The 20,010-nt window shown below is 42.2% G+C and overlaps 1 protein-coding gene across 5 annotated transcripts in view; it reads left to right on the top strand.

Moving 5' to 3' along the window:
* igsf9bb (immunoglobulin superfamily, member 9Bb) overlaps window positions 1–20,010 on the top strand; it is a 665,840-nt gene that overhangs the window by 377,689 nt on the left and 268,141 nt on the right. For all 5 annotated transcript variants that reach the window (XR_010977166.1, XM_068053913.1, XM_068053912.1 and 2 more), the window contains exon 4: window positions 11,771–11,922. Coding sequence is in view for 4 of the 5 variants with exons in the window: in XM_068053913.1 (XP_067910014.1) it covers window positions 11,771–11,922 (152 nt within the window). In the remaining variant the exon portion in view is untranslated. The remainder of the gene's footprint in view (window positions 1–11,770; window positions 11,923–20,010) is intronic.

Here is a 20,010-nt window from a genome sequence, read left to right as displayed (position 1 = left end):
TACTTCCCTTGTTTTGCAAACTGCAGGCCATTATCGTCAACATTACTGCTTTAAAAAAATTTTAAGTGTGATTGTACAGAAAGTAGAATTGGAAGTGTACTATTTTGACAAAGACACACAATAAGATTGTGCTGAAGAATTGACCTTTTGAATCCAGTGTTAGAGTTTCTTCGGGAAATATTGTGAGCACGGTACAGTTTTGCACAGCTTATAATGGATACTTTTAGGTGAATTACAAAGCAATAATCCAACGCGACTCCTTCCTTTCTCATAGCTAATTTACACCCCCTCCACCAATTTCATAGCATTCTACCCAAATCCCATTATAAACACAGATTGGATTTGACTACTTTAAAATGTTTACTATTGTATTTAAATCGAAAGATTATTCACTTCATATAAATATGTTACAATAAAGAATTATATTCCAATAGCACTGTCATGCACAAGGACATTTATAGATGAGCAGAGAAAGAGAACGGCAATTCAAGATAAAAAATGTTAAGGAAGAGAAGGATCCCCAAAAGCTCAGTTACCAAGACAAGTTTGTAATGGAGTTGAGAAGTGCCCAGGCAGAGTGATTTAAGGAGAGATTGAAAGGGTGAGGAAGCAGCCATCAGAAAAGAGGAGAGTGCATAGTAGGAGAAACAGGTGGCGGAGATCACTCTGATCGAGAGAACAAGGAATTTAAAATGAAAACCAGGACCAGGAAATCAATGTGTTGGGTTTTGAATTGTCTTTGCAATTATTTCTCTCATTGTAGCGGTGCTGTGCTTCCATTACTGTTTCAAAATGCTTGTGACACATGACCTAAAGCTATATTGATTTTATGACAAAGGACTTGGAGGAATATTGGATTTGTAATATAACGGAATAACATTGTCCAGTTATTTTTGGAAGGAATTACAGGAAAATTCACTTCTCTATCCATATTATGATTGTCTTGTGTATTTTGTAATCTTACTCTATGTGATGACAATCACTCCACTTCAAAGTACGTCATTGTATATGGAGCACTTTGGGACATTCCAGAACAATGTGATAAGCTGCTGCATAAAAGCAAGTCTTTATTTTCCTTTCTTGAAATACTAAGGTTTGACAACAACACAAGAGCAGTGACACCACAAAATAGCTGAGATTGAACCTCGCCCCTTTTCTTTTTCAAGTCATTCCTGGGAAACACGCAACAGTTGCAGTCTGCTTCATGTCAGAAGATTGCTTGGATGCTCATCTTCAAAAAAATTAGATATTTAGTAACAATTTGTACAGTCAACTACTGACTGGGGTAGATGCTGACTTTGTGCGATGAATTGGCAGCCCGCTTTACATCTCTCCCGATTTTCTTTTTTACGCCTATGGAAATAAAATTCAGGAGAGATGCAAAGTGGGCCAGTGACTAGCTATCACCTTTAACATGATTGCACAAAGTCAAAATCAACCCTGTTGAGTTTTAACTTGAGAGATTGTGTCGTGCCCATTGAGATAGAACAGTAATACACCAAGTATGTTCTGCTAGTGTGTTGCTTAAAGCCCATTGTGCTGTACACAGACATTCTGCTTTGCTTTCAATATCTTGGATGTGTTCTTTTTGTAAGGATGAGTATCTTCTGATCTTTATGGATGTGGAAGCTTGACTTATCAGAGCACATAAGGGGGAATAATAGAAAAGTCAGTATGAGGTTACTGTTATAAGAGCAAAATACTGCGGATGCTGGAACTCTGAAATGAGAATAGAAAATGACAGAAATACTCAACAGGTCTGGCGGCATCCATGTAGCGAGAAACAGAGTTAACGTTTCAGGTCTGTGAACCTTCATCAAAGTTTTGATGAAAGGTCACAGACCTGAAAGGTTAACTCTGTTTCTCTCTACACAGATGCTGCCAGAACTGCTGAGCATTTCCGGCACTTTCTGTTCTCATTTCATGAGGCTACTGTTGTTCAGTAATCTCCATAGTGACCAACCATCCCATGTAAACAAACATTTTGATCCATATATGAGCCAAAATTCCTAAGGACCAACTGATGAGTTTTGGCTTTTTCGGAATGAGCAAACCTCCCTTCCTTATGTCTTCTCTCTGAACTTGTCTCTGCATGTCAAATCTACCAATCTGCTTTAGACAGTACATTTTCTGCCTGGCTGCCTCACATACTCTGTCCTGATTGCCCATTCCATATATCTGTCAGACCTCTCTCCCACCTCCTCCTTACTTTCCATCTGGTACTGCTGCTACCATTCACTCTTGGTTTTATTCCTGAGAGCAATGTCAAAGGTAGGGTCATTATGACATTATGACAAGGATAGAAAACCTTTTCCTGATCTTAAAGATGCTCAGAAAACTTTCATCCCTGCCCATCTGAAACAAAGACTAAGAGAGAGGAGCAGTGGACATGGAGTTAAAGCTGGTCAATTAAAAAGAGGGACTTAAAGTTAGCATGAGGAGGGAGGGAAGGAGTAAGGTAGTTGGAAGTGAAATCATTGGGTGAAGAGATGGGGAATCGAGGCACAAACAGTTGATGAAACTGGATGTGGGGGAGGTATATTGGGGCAGTCAGAGGATATCTTCAAGACACTGATTCAGGTAGCCCCTCCAAGATATTGTAGAGCAGTCCTGACAAATTGTAAAAACAGGGCACTATTTTATAGACTTCTAAGGATGGTCTGTGAGGTGGGGGGCGACCCGTAAAATGGCGGGGGATGGTGGAGTACCCATCACCTTCTCACCGCCATGGTATTTTACCAGCGGCAGGGAAGGTGCAGGATGGCCCTCCCATCCAGAGGCCAATAGAGGCACTTAAGTGGCCAATTAAGGGCCTTTTCCCATAGCCGCTGGAATTTTACCAGCAGCAGGTGAGCCTTCCGCCACGTGGGAGACTGCATGGTGGACCCTCACGGCTTCCCTGCAGACTCGGGGAAGGGAGCCTCCTAATTGGGCACTGTGGCCCACAGAAGGGCCCCCCCAGCAGCAATGACCACCCCTACGGCGGCACCCCTCCCCCGCCCTGCTAGGGCTTGCCTGACTGGTCCCGATGACCCCCGACCCCACTCACTTCATTGCGAGGCAGCATCCTCTCAGCTGGGTGCCCTCTGATTGGCCGGCAGCAGTTGGGGGTAGACCCGTAAAGGGACGGGAACCCCAACGGCAACTAATTAGTTGCCAGCTGGGCCAAAAATGCAGCTAAGGATCCCACAAACAGCCGAGGTGGGGTTGCCCCCGGCTTTCAGGCCCTTCATCAGGGCCTGCTGCCTTGGCTAAATTCAGCGCATAGAGTGAAAGCTGATCCATTTAGACCATTTCATGTTTATTGAGTGTTATTGCTCCATATAATTCATACTGTAACGCTGCTGAACCAGATAATCCATACTGCAGTGATATTAAGTGTCATTTCATAAAATGTTACAAAGAAATTTTATATCCTGTGCCTATCATTAAAACATTTGTAGAGTAAATGAATTCCAGCGAGCTTGACTGAGCAACTTTCCAGAAAAAACTATTGCAACTTTTCTAGCATAAGTGAACAAGATCAGATTCATCATCAGTCTGAGTGGATGGTCAATGTGAAAAATCCAGAGGTAACATTTCTTGCATTATTGTGAGGCACAGTTAAGTGAACTACAATCACTTTGATTAGAACACAAAGAGTGATTTCACTTTTTGGGTTTCATGACCATTTTGCCACAGAAGGATATTGGAATGAGTTCTATTAAAATAAGTTAAGTTAAATTTAGCTCACAAGGTGCGACAATTTCTGAACAGAAGTGTTGTGAGATATATACTAAAGAACCAGTTTGGGGAACGATGTTTCTCACAAGTCTTTCCAGTTTGACACAAAGTGAATTATTTGGACTTTGTTATAATTATCCCACCTGATTTTTGGATGTAATAACAGTGTAAAGAGGCGCAATTAGGTGGAGAGGGTAATGATGTACAAGTTTAAGTGTTGTTAAACTGTCCTTGGACATGGGGCTATCTAAGGTCATTATGTGACCCAATACCAAAAAGCATTACAGCACAGAGGAGGGCCGTTTCACCATGTCTGTACCAGCTCTTTGCTAAAGCAACCCAAGATGAATCCCATTGCCTCACTTTTTCCCAATAGCACTCTTATCTTATTCTGCTTCAAATATTGATCCAATTTTCCTGTAAAACATGCAATTGTCTCTACCTCAACTACTTCCTGTGGCAAAGAATTCCATTCTCCAACAACTCCCTGCATAAAGAAATGTTTCCGAATCTCTGTCCTCACTCTTTTCATGACAACTTTAAACTGAAAACCCTTTGTCACTGACTTTGACTTTCCCCATTCATTCCATTAAAACCCTACATTGTTTTTTTTTGCTACAGGACAATCATTTCTAGGCCTGTGGCCTTATTGAGCTTTTTTATAACTGGGTGTCCAAAACTGCAAATAGCACTCCAACTGTGGTCTAACCAACCTTTAGGCAAAATTATAATTTACTTTTTTACTTTTGTACTCTCAGCCCCTGTTCATAAAACTCAGAAATCTGTTTTCCATTTTTTATTGCTCAACAATCTGCACTCATACTTTAAGGGAATTATTTATTTGAACCCCTAATTCTCACTTCATCCATACCTTTCAATGTCAATCCTTGTTCATTCCGCCCAAAATGTATTACTTGATACTTATAGAGTCATAGAGTCATTATGACTCAAAGGGAAGCATTCAGCCCACCTGAACTAAATTACATCTGGTACCTTCTATCCATTCTGATAATCTATCTGCCTTACTGAAGTCTTTTACAGTCTCCGGGCTTTGGGTCTCTCATTAATGATAGTGTGGTTGCTAAGAAGACATTTCTTTCACAACTGATTTTCTGTAGCAAATGGATAAAAAAGAACAAAAAACCGAGTTTGAACATGTAGGCTATTCTGATATACCGATATAAATAATAATAGTTGCATTAAACTGGTTTATGATTTTTTTTTGGTGACATTGGTATAATTTCTGTACATATTGGCACCAGACATCACATAATCCTTTCAGAAACAACGACCACTTGACTATCAAATGTTTGGTGGAGATTTGCTTCAGTAGGCACTCTTAAGGAAAGAACATTCAAATCATTTAGTCGTACTTGGTGTAGCTTAATGTAAGGTCACTTTTAAAAAACAAGATTTCTTTCCAGTAATTTATAATGATTGATTTTATAATTTGAACTTTGGCTGAAATTTTACGCCAGCCTGACAAGCAGTTGGAGGGGGGGGGTGGCGTAAAATGGAGCGGGAGGCACTGGGAGATCTTCCCGAACCGCTCCCGCCTCTGTTACCACTTAACACAGGGCAGCGGTGGCGGAAAATGGCCCACCCGCCCCAGGCCAATCAAGACCCTTAAGTGGCCACTTAACGGCCACTTAAGTGGCCTTCGCCCGCCTCCACGCGGATTTTACACGTGGCAAGCGGGCGTCCCGGAGCTGGAAGAAGTCGTCTAACGAAAGCAGGCGGCTTCCGAGCGTTCCAGGATGGTCCTCATGATCGGGCACCCTGTGTCCGATGGGGGGCCACCCCCACTACCCCAACCACTCCCAAGATCCAACATTTCCCCCTTCCCCCCCAGTCGACCACCCTTGCCTCGCTGGGGCCTGATAGATTACCCCCGGTGAGGCAACCGAAACTTACCTTCCCTTCCGGCTCCCAGGTATCTTGTCTTCATGCTGGGCTGCAGTCCCAGCAGTAGCCACCGTTCCCAGTGGCGCTGCTGGGACTAAGAGCTGCCGGCCCGCTGATTGGCTGGCAGCTCTGTAATGCGGGACTTCCTACCTCAAGCAGGTGGAAGTCCCGCCTCACACCAATTGAAGCTCAGGCACCTGCAAAATACGGGTCGGATCCCCAGGCGAGGCAGAAGCAGGTTCTCCACTGACTTTTCAGTCAGTGGTCGGCTCCCATCCGCCTACCATAAAATTCCGGCCTTTATTTCCTTTCAGTTACTATTCTGAGGGAGAGAAAAGTACATGTTTTTCTCTTAATGTTCTTAATGAACAATGTTGGCATTGCAAATGCCAGCATCTAGAGATTTAAATCATGAACTTAGGTTTAACAGGCGTGTTTTTAGATTGGTATTTCACTTACAGTGGAAAAGCAGACGTTGCTACTAATAATGTCACCAGGAGCGGTGGTCACTGATGGGATGGACCCAGCGTGAAGAACAAGAGGTACGCTCGCCCTGGAAAATGTAAGTGGGGTATCAGGCGGAGCCGGGGGCAGTCAGTTGGGTCCCGGTGAGGGGGTTTGGGGGTTGATCAGCAGGGCGGAGCGAGGTGCTCCAGTGAGGGGCGGCATGTGCCGCTTAGGGGGCTCTCTGTGAGGCACAGGGTGCCTGATCAGTAGGCCTCCACCCCCACCTCTGGGCCGGCAAGGAGGCCGCCTGGTATTACTGGGTGGCCTGTTCAGCTGACAGTGTGTCTGGCTGCCGCTAGAATTATACCTGCGGCGGCTGGAGGAGTCTCTTTTGTCACTTAAGGGCCTCAATTGGCCAATTAAAAGTTGTAAATTTAAGGTTATATAAAAAAGGAATATTATAAGAATGTATACTAATCCCAGATAATATCAATGTTTTGAAATTACATGCAAACACTTAAAGGTTCATATGAAATCCCTTAACAGAAGGATTAGCCCATTTATTTTAAATGGGATGCTGCTACTATTTAGTTAGCTGATGAAATTATTCCATTTGAATGTATTAAGTGTCTGCTGACTAATAACAAGACCCAAATAATTTTTGGATTTAAAGATGGAAGATGCAGAACTCAAGTTTGGTTTTCACTTTCCAGTGGTTAGAAGACTAATATTGTAGATTGGGAAAAACCAAAGAGACATGTCGACAGACAGTTGTGGAATGGTGTCTCAAACAATGGAACAACCTTCAGCTTATTAGAATCCAGAGAGTATATGATCAAAGGAAATCTCAAGTGCAAAGTAACTGCCTAGAATTTTATATATAAAAAGACAAATGGCAAATGCTGAAAATTTAACATAGAAACAGAAAATGTTGGTAATACTCAGCAGGTTGTAGGAGTCTAAAACAGGAAGGCTTTCCTAACTTTGTGCGTGGTGTGGCTTTGTTTCGTTGCTGTTGACGCTGAGCTGAGCTTCTGACTCCATATCCTCTTCATCAACAAGACTGCTGACTTCCAGCTCCTTAAAATCACCCATTTCTGCTCCTGCCTCAGGTAATCTGCTGCTGGAACCCATATCCACGCCTTGGTTACCTGTAGACCTGTCTATTCCAATGCTCTCCTAGCTGGCCTTCCACCTTGCACCCTTCATAGGTTTGAGCTTATCCAAAGCTCTGCTGCCCATATCCTTATTCACACCAAGTTCTGCTCATCCATCACGCCTTAGTTCACTGATCGACATTGACTTCCAACCTGGCAACACCTCAATTTTAAAATTCTCATTCTTGTTTTCAAATCCCTCCATGGCCTCGCTCCTCCCTACCTCTGTAACCTTCTCCAACCCCACAACTCTCCAAGATCTCTGCGGCTCCTCCAATTCTGGCCTCTTTCACATCTTAAGTTTTACTTGCTCCACAATTGGTGGCAGTGCCTTCACCTGCCTCAGCCCTAACTTCTGGAATCCCCCCTTAAACCCTTCCGCCTCTCTACCCCTCTCACTTTTAAGATACTTCTTAAAGCCTATCACTTTGACCAAGCTTATTCTGACATATCTTGTCGTGTGAGTCGGTGTCAGACCAGGATTGATAAGGCTCCTGTGAAGTGCCTTGGGATATTTTATGACATTAAATGCACCATGCAAATGAAAGTTGTTGTTGTAGGATATTGCAGTGTGCAAAATGGCTGCCACATTTGTTTACATAATGGCAGTCATTACAATCCAAAAGTAATTTGTTGTGTAAAGTGCTTTGCGACCATCTTCAAGAGTTGTGACAAGAACAAAAAAAAGTTTGATTAAGCTGTCTTAAACAATGCAAATAGAATTAATGAGGATAGTCCCATGGCAATTCTTGTATTTGATGAAGAGCCAAACTCTGTGTTCCAAATAATTCCCTCACATGATTTTAATTTTGAGACAAAATCATGGTTTATTGCTTAAAGCTGCAGTGAGTATGGACTGAACAAAGAAGAATCTTGTCATCGGGTCAGATGGCCTTAGATAAGAACAAGGAACCTGATAGTCTTATGGCTGAGAGTATCGCACAATGAGCCTTAGTGATAAAATGCTATCTTACTGAAGCTCATATAGACTGACCGTTATACTTTTCTAAGACATGTTTGTGTACTGGAGTGACAGTCTAGAAAAGGATCTTTGGTCTTTGATTGGTTAAGTCAATTGTGGTGGAGTTCTCTATATCGTAGTTTAATGTCAGATGCTGTTCACCTAATGGCCAAAGGACTGAGGTATCAGGAAGGTTAGGCAGAGACTTTCTGAAGAGATTTCATAAAGTTGAATGTGAGTCTATGAAGGTAACGTGTTAACAGCACAACCTTTCAAGCATGAAGAAAATCATTTTATAGCAGTCAACAGGGAAAAGTACAGTTCATGCAGGATTAGCTGAAGTAGAGATAAAGAAGGCTGCTGAAGAAAGATGTCAACCATTCACTGCAGACACATATTAGAGGTCACCCAGAACTTCTCAAAAGAGTGTAGTACGATCCAGTGCCATAGTAGGCTAATACTTAAGAAATAACAACAACAACTTGTATTTATAAAAAGCCTTTCACATAATAAAATGTCCCAAGGTGCTTCACAGAGGCATTATAAAACAAAATATGACACGGAGTTACATAAGGATATATTAGGGCAATTGACCAAAAGCTTGTTTTAAGGTATGTTTTTAAGGAGCGTCTTCAAGCAGGAAATTGAGGTGGAGAGGCAGAGAGGTTTAGGGAGGGAATTCCAGATCTTAGGGCCGAAGCAGCTGAAGGCATTGCCACCAATGGTGGAGTGATTAAAATCGGGCTCAAGAGGCATCAAAGGGATGTAGGGCTGGAGGAGATTGCAGAGATAGGGAGGGGCCAGGCCATGGAGGAATTTGAAAACAAAAACATACTTTTTTTATACTTGCATCTGCTGGAGTGATGCACTGAATCGACTTTGAACTTAAACTCACCAAGACTGTAATCCTAGTCACTAAATGTAACTGTTCTTAGTGTTAGTGTGGAAAAACCCAGCTGTTGCTGAGATGTTATGAAACTACAATTGAGTTGTTGTAGTACTTATGATGAATTATGTTTTGTCAGGTTCCATTAAAAATCAACCTACCTTTACGATAATCAACTTAACTTTACTTAACCTTTTATGGCATTGACCGTATCTTGAAATTCCAGTTTAATAATGTATTGTTAAGTAATACATCTCTATGTCCACCTTAGTCATTGATGCCTCTGCCAAGAATGAACTTGCATTTCACACAGTACTACACTGTAACCCTGCTGTTGATTGATTTGCTTTAACAGTCAGTATCATTTGGACTGGAGTATAGACCCAAGGTGAAGTAATTAAGGCACCATATATTTAAAATCTGAGACATGAATATGGAACTCAATCCAACTTACTAGTGTGTACATGTTAGGAATAGGGGAAGATTTACTTAATTAAAGATTATATACTGGAATTTCCAATACGTTATTTCTTCTGTATTTTGTGTGATTTAGTATTAATTTACAACCTGTAACTTGCAATATGAGAGGCTTTGATAAAGTAAATTGTACTAAACTCGACTCTCCAACCATTGCAATATTCCCACCTCATGTATATAGTCTTTATGTGGGAAAATGAAAGCAAGTGTTATAGAGGCACTATCTAATCACGGGGTGAAGAGAAGGTTGTACACCATAAGAATATTTATCTCAACATGGTCTTAGATTAAAGCTTTGAACTGCATATTCAGATTCTTTGCACTGCTTTCTTTGAGTGATGGGTGACAGTATAACTTTGAACATCACCGCATTGAATCTGCTCCAGTGCTCAGCAGCTGAAATAATTGGCTCGACTGAGCCCTAAACTGAAAATATTTGTAAAACCTTCCAATTAAATAAATTGTCTGAGATTGACCTCAAGTTATAGTTCCTACCATTCCTGTTACTTACCTCACACAATCATTCCCTTTGCTATTCTCATTATAAATTATAGTTGTTTTTCTCCCCTCCTTTTTTCTGGCTAAACTCTGTTGGATTTAAGCTATAGGAAAGCTCCCGGCCTCAACACATGCCTCCCATTAGCGATAAATTGTACCAGAGTAGAAATTAAATCGATATTATCAAAGGAGTCCTGATCCCTCTATGGACTCCGATATATGAGCTGAAGTAACCAGTGAAAAATTGCAGCCTGGTATTTGTAAGTGTTCAGAGGTGTTGGTTCTTGAAGGGGAGTAGAGACAGCCCTGGTAATTATAGACCTGTGAGCCTTACTTTGGTTGTGGGTAAAATGTTGGAAAAGGTTATAAGAGGTAGGATTTATAATCATCTTGAAAAGAATAAGTTCATTAGAGATAGTCAGCACGGTTTTGTGAAGGGTAGGTCGTGCCTCACAAACCTTATTGAGTTTTTTGACAAGGTGACCAAACAGGTGGATGAGGGTAAAGCCGTGGATGTGGTCTATATGGATTTCAGTAAGGCGTTTGATAAAGTTCCCCACGGTAGGCTATTGCAGAAAATACAGAAGTATGGGATTGAAGGTGAATTAGTGCTTTGGATCAGAAATTGGCTAGCTGAAAGAAGACAGAGGGTGGTGGTTGATGGTAAATGTTCATCCTGGAGTATAGTTTCTAGTGGTGTACCGCAAGGATCTGTTTTGGGGCCACTGCTGTTTGTCATTTTTATAAATGACCTGGATGAGGGTGTAGAAGGGTGGGTTAGTAAATTTGCGCATGACACGAAGGTCGGTGGAGTTGTGGATAGTGCCGAAGGATGTCGTAGGTTACAGAGGGACATAGATAGGCTGCAGAGCTGGGCTGAGAGATGGCAAATGGAGTTTAATGCGGAAAAGTGTGAGGTGATTCACTTCGGAAGGAGTAACAGGATTGCAGAATACTGGGCTAATGGGAAGATTCTTGGTAGTGTAGATGAGCAGAGAGATCTTGGTGTCCAGGTACATAAATCCCTGAAAGTTGCCACACAGGTTAATAGAGCTGTTAAGAAGGCATATGGTGTGTTAGCTTTTATTAGTAGGGGGATCGAGTTTAGGAGCCACAAGGTCATGCTGCAGCTGTACAGAACTCTGGTGCTGCCGCACCTGGAGTATTGCGTGCAGTTCTGGTCACCGCATTATAGGAAGGATGTGGAAGCTTTGGAAAAGGTGCAGAGGAGATTTACTAGGATGTTGCCTGGTATGGAGGGAAGGTCTTACGAGGAAAGGCTGAGGGACTTGAGGTTGTTTTCGTTGGAGAGAAGGAGGAGAAGAGGTGACTTAATAGAGACATATAAGATAATCAGAGGGTTGGACAGGGTGGATAGTGAGAGCCTTTTTCCTCGGATGGTGATGGCAAACACGAGGGGACATAGCTTTAAGTTGAGGGGTGATAGATATAGGACAGATGTCAGAGGTAGTTTCTTTACACAGAGAGTAGTAGGGGCGTGGAACGCCCTGCCTGCAGCAGTAGTAGACTCGCCAACTTTAAGGGCATTTAAGTGGTCATTGGATAGACATATGGATGAAAATGGAATAGTGTAGGTCAGATGGTTTCACAGGTCGGCGCAACATCGAGGGCTGAAGGGCCTGTACTGCGCAGTAATGTTCTATGTTCTATGTTGTTAAAACTATTTTAAATGGATTTATTTGTTCTTCTTTTCAGCTCCCCCTACATTCACAGAAACACCTCCACCTTATGTGGAAGCCAAGGAAGGAAGCAGCATCACCCTTACATGCACAGCATTTGGAAACCCGAAACCTGTTGTGAGCTGGCTGCGGGAGAAAATACTGCTGGAGAACAGTCGGAAATATGCGGTAAGACATCAAACAGAACTGGACTGCTAGTCACTTCTACTTTATGTTTTACAGGAGATAACTATACAATAAACACCATCACTGAAATATACTTACTGGCTGTTACCTTCCTGGCCTCTAATTACTTACAGTTTTTTAAATTTCAGGTTCATTTACAGGGCTGCTTTATTTCAACAGACGCAGTGGGCTGGATTTTAAGGAGTGCTCGGCATTGGGATCCGTGGCGGGGGTGGGGTGGGGGGGGCGGTGTTGCCTGAATATGGCCCTGGATGAGGCCCACCATGGACCTCAACGCCAGCAGGGCTCGGCCCAATATTGCCGGCAGCGGCGAGGTCACGTGGCGCTCCCGCCACTCAGTGACAGGACTGCAATTTAAGTATTTAAGTAACTTAAAATAATTCAATTAATGATTCTTACGTCTCCTTCTGCTGTCCCGCCTTTGGATCCCCGTCCAGAGAAATGAGGCGTAACACTTGGGAGAAGGGGGGAGAGGTAGGTTTATCCATGCTGGGGTGGGGGGAATGGGGTCACATCATCGTTATGAGTGTAGGGGATGGTGGGAAGGGTTGAAGTTCGAAGTTTGTGCAGTTTTGGCAGGGGGGGTGGGGGTGGTCAGATTGCTAAGGTAAGTGTTTTGCGGAGGGAAAGAGCAAATAATTTGTTTAATTGTTATGGGGGGGGGTGGGGGTAAGGGATGGGCAAAAGAAATGTATTTACTTATTTATGTTCAATGCACCTTGAAATATTTATATTTCCCGGTAGGGCTGACAGCCCTTTAACAATGTCATCAGCACCTGTGCACAAGCAGTTGACACCATTGCCGGGGATGGACAGCCCACCCCCTCCATGTGACCGGGGGATGGGCAGCCCACCTGTCTATTTAAATGAGCCGCTGCGCTTGGAATCACAGCGGCTCTTTGGGATGCAGCCCATTTGGGCGGACCGCCATTTATTTCGTCTGCTGCCAATTTCGGCGGCAGGCTTCTAGAAATCAGCTCAGTGGATCCAATTCAAATTATCTGTTCTAGAACAGAATCGCCTTTTGCTATTCTCATATATATCAATCATAGTCAGTTCCTTCTTCTTGTTTATTTTTTGCCGAAACTATGTGGGATTTTAGCTGTCGGTAAACTCCTGGCTTTATCTCAATTCTACTATGAGCTGAGATTGACAATTTACCATATCGTAAACCATGCCTGTAATCCCACAACCTGACACTCTATTGTACAATGCCTCGTGGCTTCACAATCAGGGCAACAGTATCATGCAAACATTTATGTCAACACAAATGCTAGGTGCAGATTCCAGGCCCGTCATTAACTAAGACTCCAGGCCTCACATAAAAGAGTGATATTTTTAACTTCAGAATTGCTGCTGAAGACTTGTGCTGTAGAACTAGCTGCACCTCTAAGAAAACCTGTGCCAGTACAGCCAAGACACTTGTAGCTGCCCAACAATGTGGAAAATTGCCCAGGTATGGCCTGTTCATAAAAATCAGCCAAAATCCAATCCAACCAATTACCGCCCCATTAGTCTAAGCTCAATCATCAGCAAAGTGATGCAAGGTGTTGTGACGGAAATCATACCTGCCAAATGGAAACATATTAATTCCATTGTATGAAATATGGCTTGAGAACCTTTTTACTGGACACTACAAATGACTTTTTGAAAAAGCAGAACGGAACAGCTGAAAAAATGGTTGCACATTTGCATTCTGAGAAGACAAGGGCTGGCTGAGAGACAGACGGAAATTACCCAGTCTAGCTGGAACAATGGGGTTGCTTCCTGATTCAGTTAGCGAGATTGGTCTTTGCAATAGTGACTTTGACTTTGACTTTGAAAGAGCCAACCTCCCCCCACCCCAGCACCCCAACCGAGTATGCCTGATGAACTCTGAAGTTCAAAGACCCCTCCAGAAGTTGCTGTTTAAACAAAGAGATGGTCACATGACATACATACTTGCTGGTAACACTGAGGTTTTTGAATTGTGCCTCAGAGAAAGAAAGGAGACTGTAATTTTGAACTCCACGAGGAAGGATCTCTCTCTCTCTCTCTTTCCAACAAAGCCCCAGGGAAATCACGGTGGCAGCTTCTATGCCTCAAGACTACAGACCTTTATAGGCGACCACTAAAAAGACAGTCAAAACCTTTCTTCTGCCTTCTGGTACCAGAGAAGCAAGCCTGAAATTGTGCACGTGGCCCCAGCAAGGACTCCAAGGCTTTAACTTCAATTAAGAACATTACATTAATGACATTAAGAACAGTATTTGTATTCCATTTATTACCAACTCTACTTCAACCTCCCAATTCTTTCTTCCCCTCTGTATCTGTTTGTGTGCGTGTGCTTCTCGTATACATGTGAGCTTGGCTGCGTCAAAAATTTTAGTAATTATAACCAGTTTAGAGTGATAAGGGTAATAAACTTACATCTTTCTTGTTTAAACCCAAGAAAACGTGTCTGGTTCATTTGCAATTGTAATTAGAGTGCAGTGAGCAAGGGTTCACTGAGGTGATAAGCTAAAATCACTGCGTTTAAAAAGATAAACCCTGTTACGGCCAAACCAGAGAAGGGGCTGAAGTGATTTATGACTTTAACCCCTTATAGGGACTAAACCAAATCAGGCATACATCCCCATGAATCTCCCTTAATTAAGTTCAAACCAGACAAATTCTTACAGACACTTATTTGGGTCCAAAGAATTGAACTAGATTTCCCTCAAAGAAAGAAAACTTATAGAGAATATTACCATCTTTTGGATAGCCTATTTTTAAAAATAATTTTGGCTAAGTCATAAATATCCCAGATGTTATAAGGGTCTGAAACCCTCTCTTCAATATGTATCTCTCCACTTAAAGAGACACAGAGAGGGGGTTCTTGTAGTTGTATACAGAATGCTACATGAGACGATTTATTAACTTTTATATATTTAATAAAGAATTGAACACGCAATACACTTTTAAGTGGATAAGTATATAACAATATCAAATATTACTAAGAGATGTAACACATGATCTTATTTCTAAAATAGAATCCAAAAGTTTAACCCTACTAAAATATCTTAGAATATCCATGACAATTTAAAGTAAACTTTTACCTTAAATTCCTTGAGTAAGCCATAGGGTGAGAAGTATTGATGAGAAATTCAACACTTCTAATTTTTGCTTCAGAAACTCTCATGTTTATACTGTTTCTAAGGTATCATCTGACCTTTTAGCAGATAGGTGTTACCTTTCTGTGTGTGTTTTTCCTGCTCTTGAAATCCAAATTTGGTAGTATCATTAATTAACATCTCAACTTGATGTTTTGCTGGAATTCCCCTGCCCTTGAAGTTGTGAGCATTTATCTGGTCAAAATGTTTATAATTGTGTTTACTTGACATCTGTTCCGGTAAGTACATTTATTATTTTATTATCTATAATTGTCTTTTTATGATACCTTGAAACAACCTTTTGGGTTGATCTGTCTACATTTTACCAACACTATCAATTAAGTTTATTGCTACCTCTTACTGATGTTATACAGGATGTTTCAATATGTGTTTATCTTCCAAGTCCCTGGCAACAGAAACGCTGAAATTGATTTTCCAACTTAAAAGGTGTTTCTGGTTCACTTTTTGTAACAGGGACCTTGAAAGATCTTGAAAATCCTAACTATACCTTCTTGAAAACTGACCATTTATTCAAACTTTAATTCTAAAAGGTATAATCTATTAACTATTTCTAAATCCTACCTAATTAAGCCTATTATACCTATGTTTCATCACAGGGCAAAAGGGGAACCTGAGACCCCTTCCTCACCTGGTCGTAACAGTGTCATATATAATTCAACCAAGCAGCACTTACTCACCAATAATCTGTTCATTAATCCTCAGTTTGGGTTCCACCAGGATTACTTGGCCCCAGACCTCATTACAGTTTTGGTCCAAACATGGACATAAATGTTGAATTCTAGAGCTGAGGTGAGAATGACTGCTCTTGACATCAAGGCAGTATTTGACAGAGTGCAGCATCAAGGAGTCCTAGTAAAATTGAAGTCAGTGGGAATCAGGAGGAAAACTCTCCACTGGGTGGAGTCATGCCTAGCACAAAGGAAAATGGCTGTGGTTGTTGGAGGCCAATCACCTCAGCCCCAGGAGTTCCTCAAGGTAGTGTCCTAGGCCCAACCATCTTCAGCTGCTTCATCAATGACCTTCCCTCCAACTTAAGGTCAGAAGTGAGGATGTTCACTGATGATTGTACAGTGTTCAGGACCATTCGTGACTCTTCAGATACTGAAGTAGTCCGTGTCCATATGCAGCAAGATCTGAACATCATTCAGGCTTGGCCAGTTGAGTGGCAAGAAACATTTGTGTCACACAACAGCCAGGCGATGACAATCTCCAACAGGAGAGAATCTAAACATCTCCTCTTGATGTCCAACAGTATTAATATCACTGAATACCCCTCCAACATCCTGGGAGTTACCGTTGATCAGAAACTTAATTGGACCAGCCAGATAAATACTGTGGCTACAAGATCAGAGATTGGGTATTCTGCAGCCAGTAACTCACCTCCTGAGTCCCCCTAAGGCCTTTCTGCTATACACAAGGCACAAGTCAGGAGTGTAATAGAATACTCTCCACCTGCCTGGATGGATGCAGTTCCCACAATACTTAGGGAACTCGACACCATCCAGGATAACGCAGTCTAATTGATTGGCAACTTATCCACCAACTTAAACATTCACTCCCTCCATCACCAGTACACCATGGCTGCAGTGTGTACCATCTACAAGATGCACTGGAGCAACTTGTCAAGGCTCCTTCGACAGCAATTTCCAAACCCACAACCTCTACCACCTAGAAGAACAAGGGCAGCAGACGATGGCAACATCACCACTTGCAAGTTCCTCTCCAAGTCACACACCATCCTGACTTTTAAAATAGATCGCCATTCCTCCATCACTGCTGGGTCAAAATCCTGGAACTCCCTCTCTAACAGCACTGTGCAAGTACTTACACCACATGGATTGCAGTAGTTCAAGAAGGCGGCTCACTACCACCTTCTCAAGGGCAATAACGGATGGGCAATAAATGCTGGTCGTGCCAGTGGTGCTCATATCCCATGAACGAATAAAAAAAAAAATAATGGGAGGCAGTACTAGTGCAGAAAACACTTGAGATAAAGCAATTATGGGGCTTGCAGTAATACATTATATGCACAAGGAGTCAGGTGACTCACTCTTAGTCTTACATTGTAATTCACTTCTTGAATTTTATTCTACTTAAGGGAAAAGAGTTATAGGACTCATCTAGCAGATAGCTGGTTTTTGGAGTAGAAGAATAAGGAAGCCTTGCTGCAATTATCTTTGGTGAGACCACACCTGGAGTAGAGAACACAGTTTTGGTCTTCCCTAAGGAAGGATAAACTTGCCTTCGAGGAGGTGCAACGAAGGTTCATAGACTGATTCCTGGCATGTCCTGTAAAGAGACATTAAGTAGAATGGGCCTCTATTCTCTGAGGTTTAGAAGAATATGAGGTGATCTCATTGAAACATATAACATTCTGAGAGGGCTTTACAGGGTTGATGCTGAGTTTCCGTGGCTGGAGAGTGTAGAACCAGAGGACATTGTCCCAGGATAGGCGATCAGCTGTTTAGGAATGGGATGAGAAGAAGTTTCTTCACTCAGAGGGTTGTGAATCTTTGAAATTCTCTACCCCAGAGGGTTGCGAGTGCTGAGTGTATGTGTATATTCAGCACTGAGATCGATAGATTTTTGGGCACTGAGGGAATCGAGGAATAAGGTGGGAAAGTGGAACTGAGGTAGGAGATCCATCTTAATCTTATTGAATGTCAGAGCAGGCTCAAGGGGCCAAATGTTCTACTGTTCCTATTTCCTATGTTTTTATATTCTGAAGGTCTGAGGAGAAAAGTGAGTTCTACCTCAACCTTAATGAACTGAGATCTGAAAATTCAAATAAAATGAAATTGTCACTTAGAAGTGAAGGTTGGGGGGAAAACTGAGGGCATTTTGTTGCTTGATGTTTGACTCAGCATATGCAATCTGGAGGTGTGTTGCAATCCAGTCAGATATTCCATTTTCCAAAAATTCATTTTAATAAGAATAGAATAATTGTCAATTTTTGTCCTCAAATATCGGCCTGGATTTTATGTTCAGCGGTGAAGTGACGGCACTTGCTGCTGACCTCAAAGAACGATCTCTGTGGCGTGCATTTCCTCTTTCCCAAATCAAGGGGAGCACCAGGTGTCCAGAAGCAATGATGTCATCAGGCAGGTTAAGCAGCCAATCACGTCGAAGTGTTCTCACAGACAGCAAACCAGGGATTTAAAAAAGCACTGATTATCCCTCACTTTTAATGAAATTTTACAGAGCGTGAAATAAAGATGGAACATACACATCAGATTAAGGTGGAACCTGAAATTTTATAAACTTAAAAAATGAAAATATGTGGGATTTATATCATAACACTGAAATTTGACATTCTACAAATATAAACATAGTTTTTCAGAGCCAGAGAGATTTCCCATTAATAATTCTGCAAACCGCCCCTCCCCCCACCCCCACCCACCAAATTATTAATAATTGCACTTTTTCACTACTCTGAATGATTCCTGCATTTTGGGGGAGCTGGGTGCAATTGTCCTGTAAAACTATGTGGGGAAAACATCAAAAAACATGAACTAATACTTTGCCTACCTGAGGCACTGGCTCTCACAGTAATTAATTGAATGTGAGGTGCTTTGAGATGATTCTGTGAGATATGATGAGGCACTAGGGAGGCAATTTTCAGCAGCACATTCAAGGGCTAAAGAGTCTCCAAGGTGGCCAAGATGGGGTTGAGCCACAATGGCATTTTATACCGCATTTAACGCAAGACGCCATTTCAGTAAAGGGGGTTGGTTGCCATTTAAAATGCCTGCTAGCACACGATGGGCTAAATGGCCTCCTGTGCTGTAACCATTCTATCATTAAAGAGGTTGCACTGCATTTGATGGCTAATGCTTCCTCCCCTAACAGCGACAAGCTGTTTGGGAGTAAACACAGCCTTGATGCAGATTTCAAGCACTACTTAAAGGGATACTCACCATTTCATGTTCACTTGCTGCTGAAGCTGTGAAGAGGACCTCGGAAATATATCAGGAGGCTTTCCAAGACACTTGGTCAAACTTCACCAACAATCAAGCAACGTTTATTCTGGAAATTCTCTGAGGGCTTCACCTAAAAAGAGTAAGTGCAATGCTACTCCGCCTTAATGGACACCTTATAGAAGTCACCAGGAGAAAGGGAATGCTTGGTCATGGGCATTTTGCTAAGGGTTCCCCTTAGTTTGAAAGGAGGACGTGAGGCCAGGTAGAGCGGGCTCAACAAAGTACCAGGAGGATGAGGTGACTTCCTTCCCCACTGGGTTGTACAGGACATCCCTCCTCCTCTGGACTTCCTCCACCAGGACTTCCAGTGTCTCATCCTCATCGCCTGAGCCATCCTGCAACATGCTGCTGTGTTCTAGCCAGAGCACCTTCGGAGGAAGTGAGTGCGAGGTGTTCACATATACTGCTCCAGGAAAATTGAGTTGAATCAGCACTTAAATGCTAAACCTGTAGATGTTTGATCCCGTGCCTCCAGGCAAGTTCAAATTATGGTAATCAGTTCAGACCAAAATTTTGTGCCGAATCCAGACTTTCAAACAGGCATGTCTCATTAGCACAGCACCCACTTAGTGACTCTTTTCACCCTTTGGCCATAATAACCTAGATTTTTCACGTCATTTTTTTTGAGTGCAGGAAGACCACCAGTGGAATAAGATGCGTGTGACATGATAGTTTTTATGTAATATTTACAATCTGATTTTCTTTTCTCCTTTTAATCATTTTATCTTCCCTCCGCCATCCTGTAATGTCTGTGCTGAAGGCCTGATTCATACTAGATTCCATGGGCACTGAAAAGGCCCACTTTTCATGTGTCAGGAGACAGTTCAACCATTGGGAGTACCACAGTCAAGCAGAATACTTTCGCATCTATTTTACCAATTTTCTAGCAGGAGTCCTTGCATCGAGAGCAGGAGCCCAGTTGTAATTTTTTTTACACC

Source organism: Heterodontus francisci, chromosome 22 (assembly GCF_036365525.1).
Source record: "Heterodontus francisci isolate sHetFra1 chromosome 22, sHetFra1.hap1, whole genome shotgun sequence".
Classification (NCBI taxonomy): Eukaryota; Metazoa; Chordata; class Chondrichthyes; order Heterodontiformes; family Heterodontidae; genus Heterodontus; species Heterodontus francisci.
This window is presented reverse-complemented; position numbering and strand designations above follow the sequence as displayed.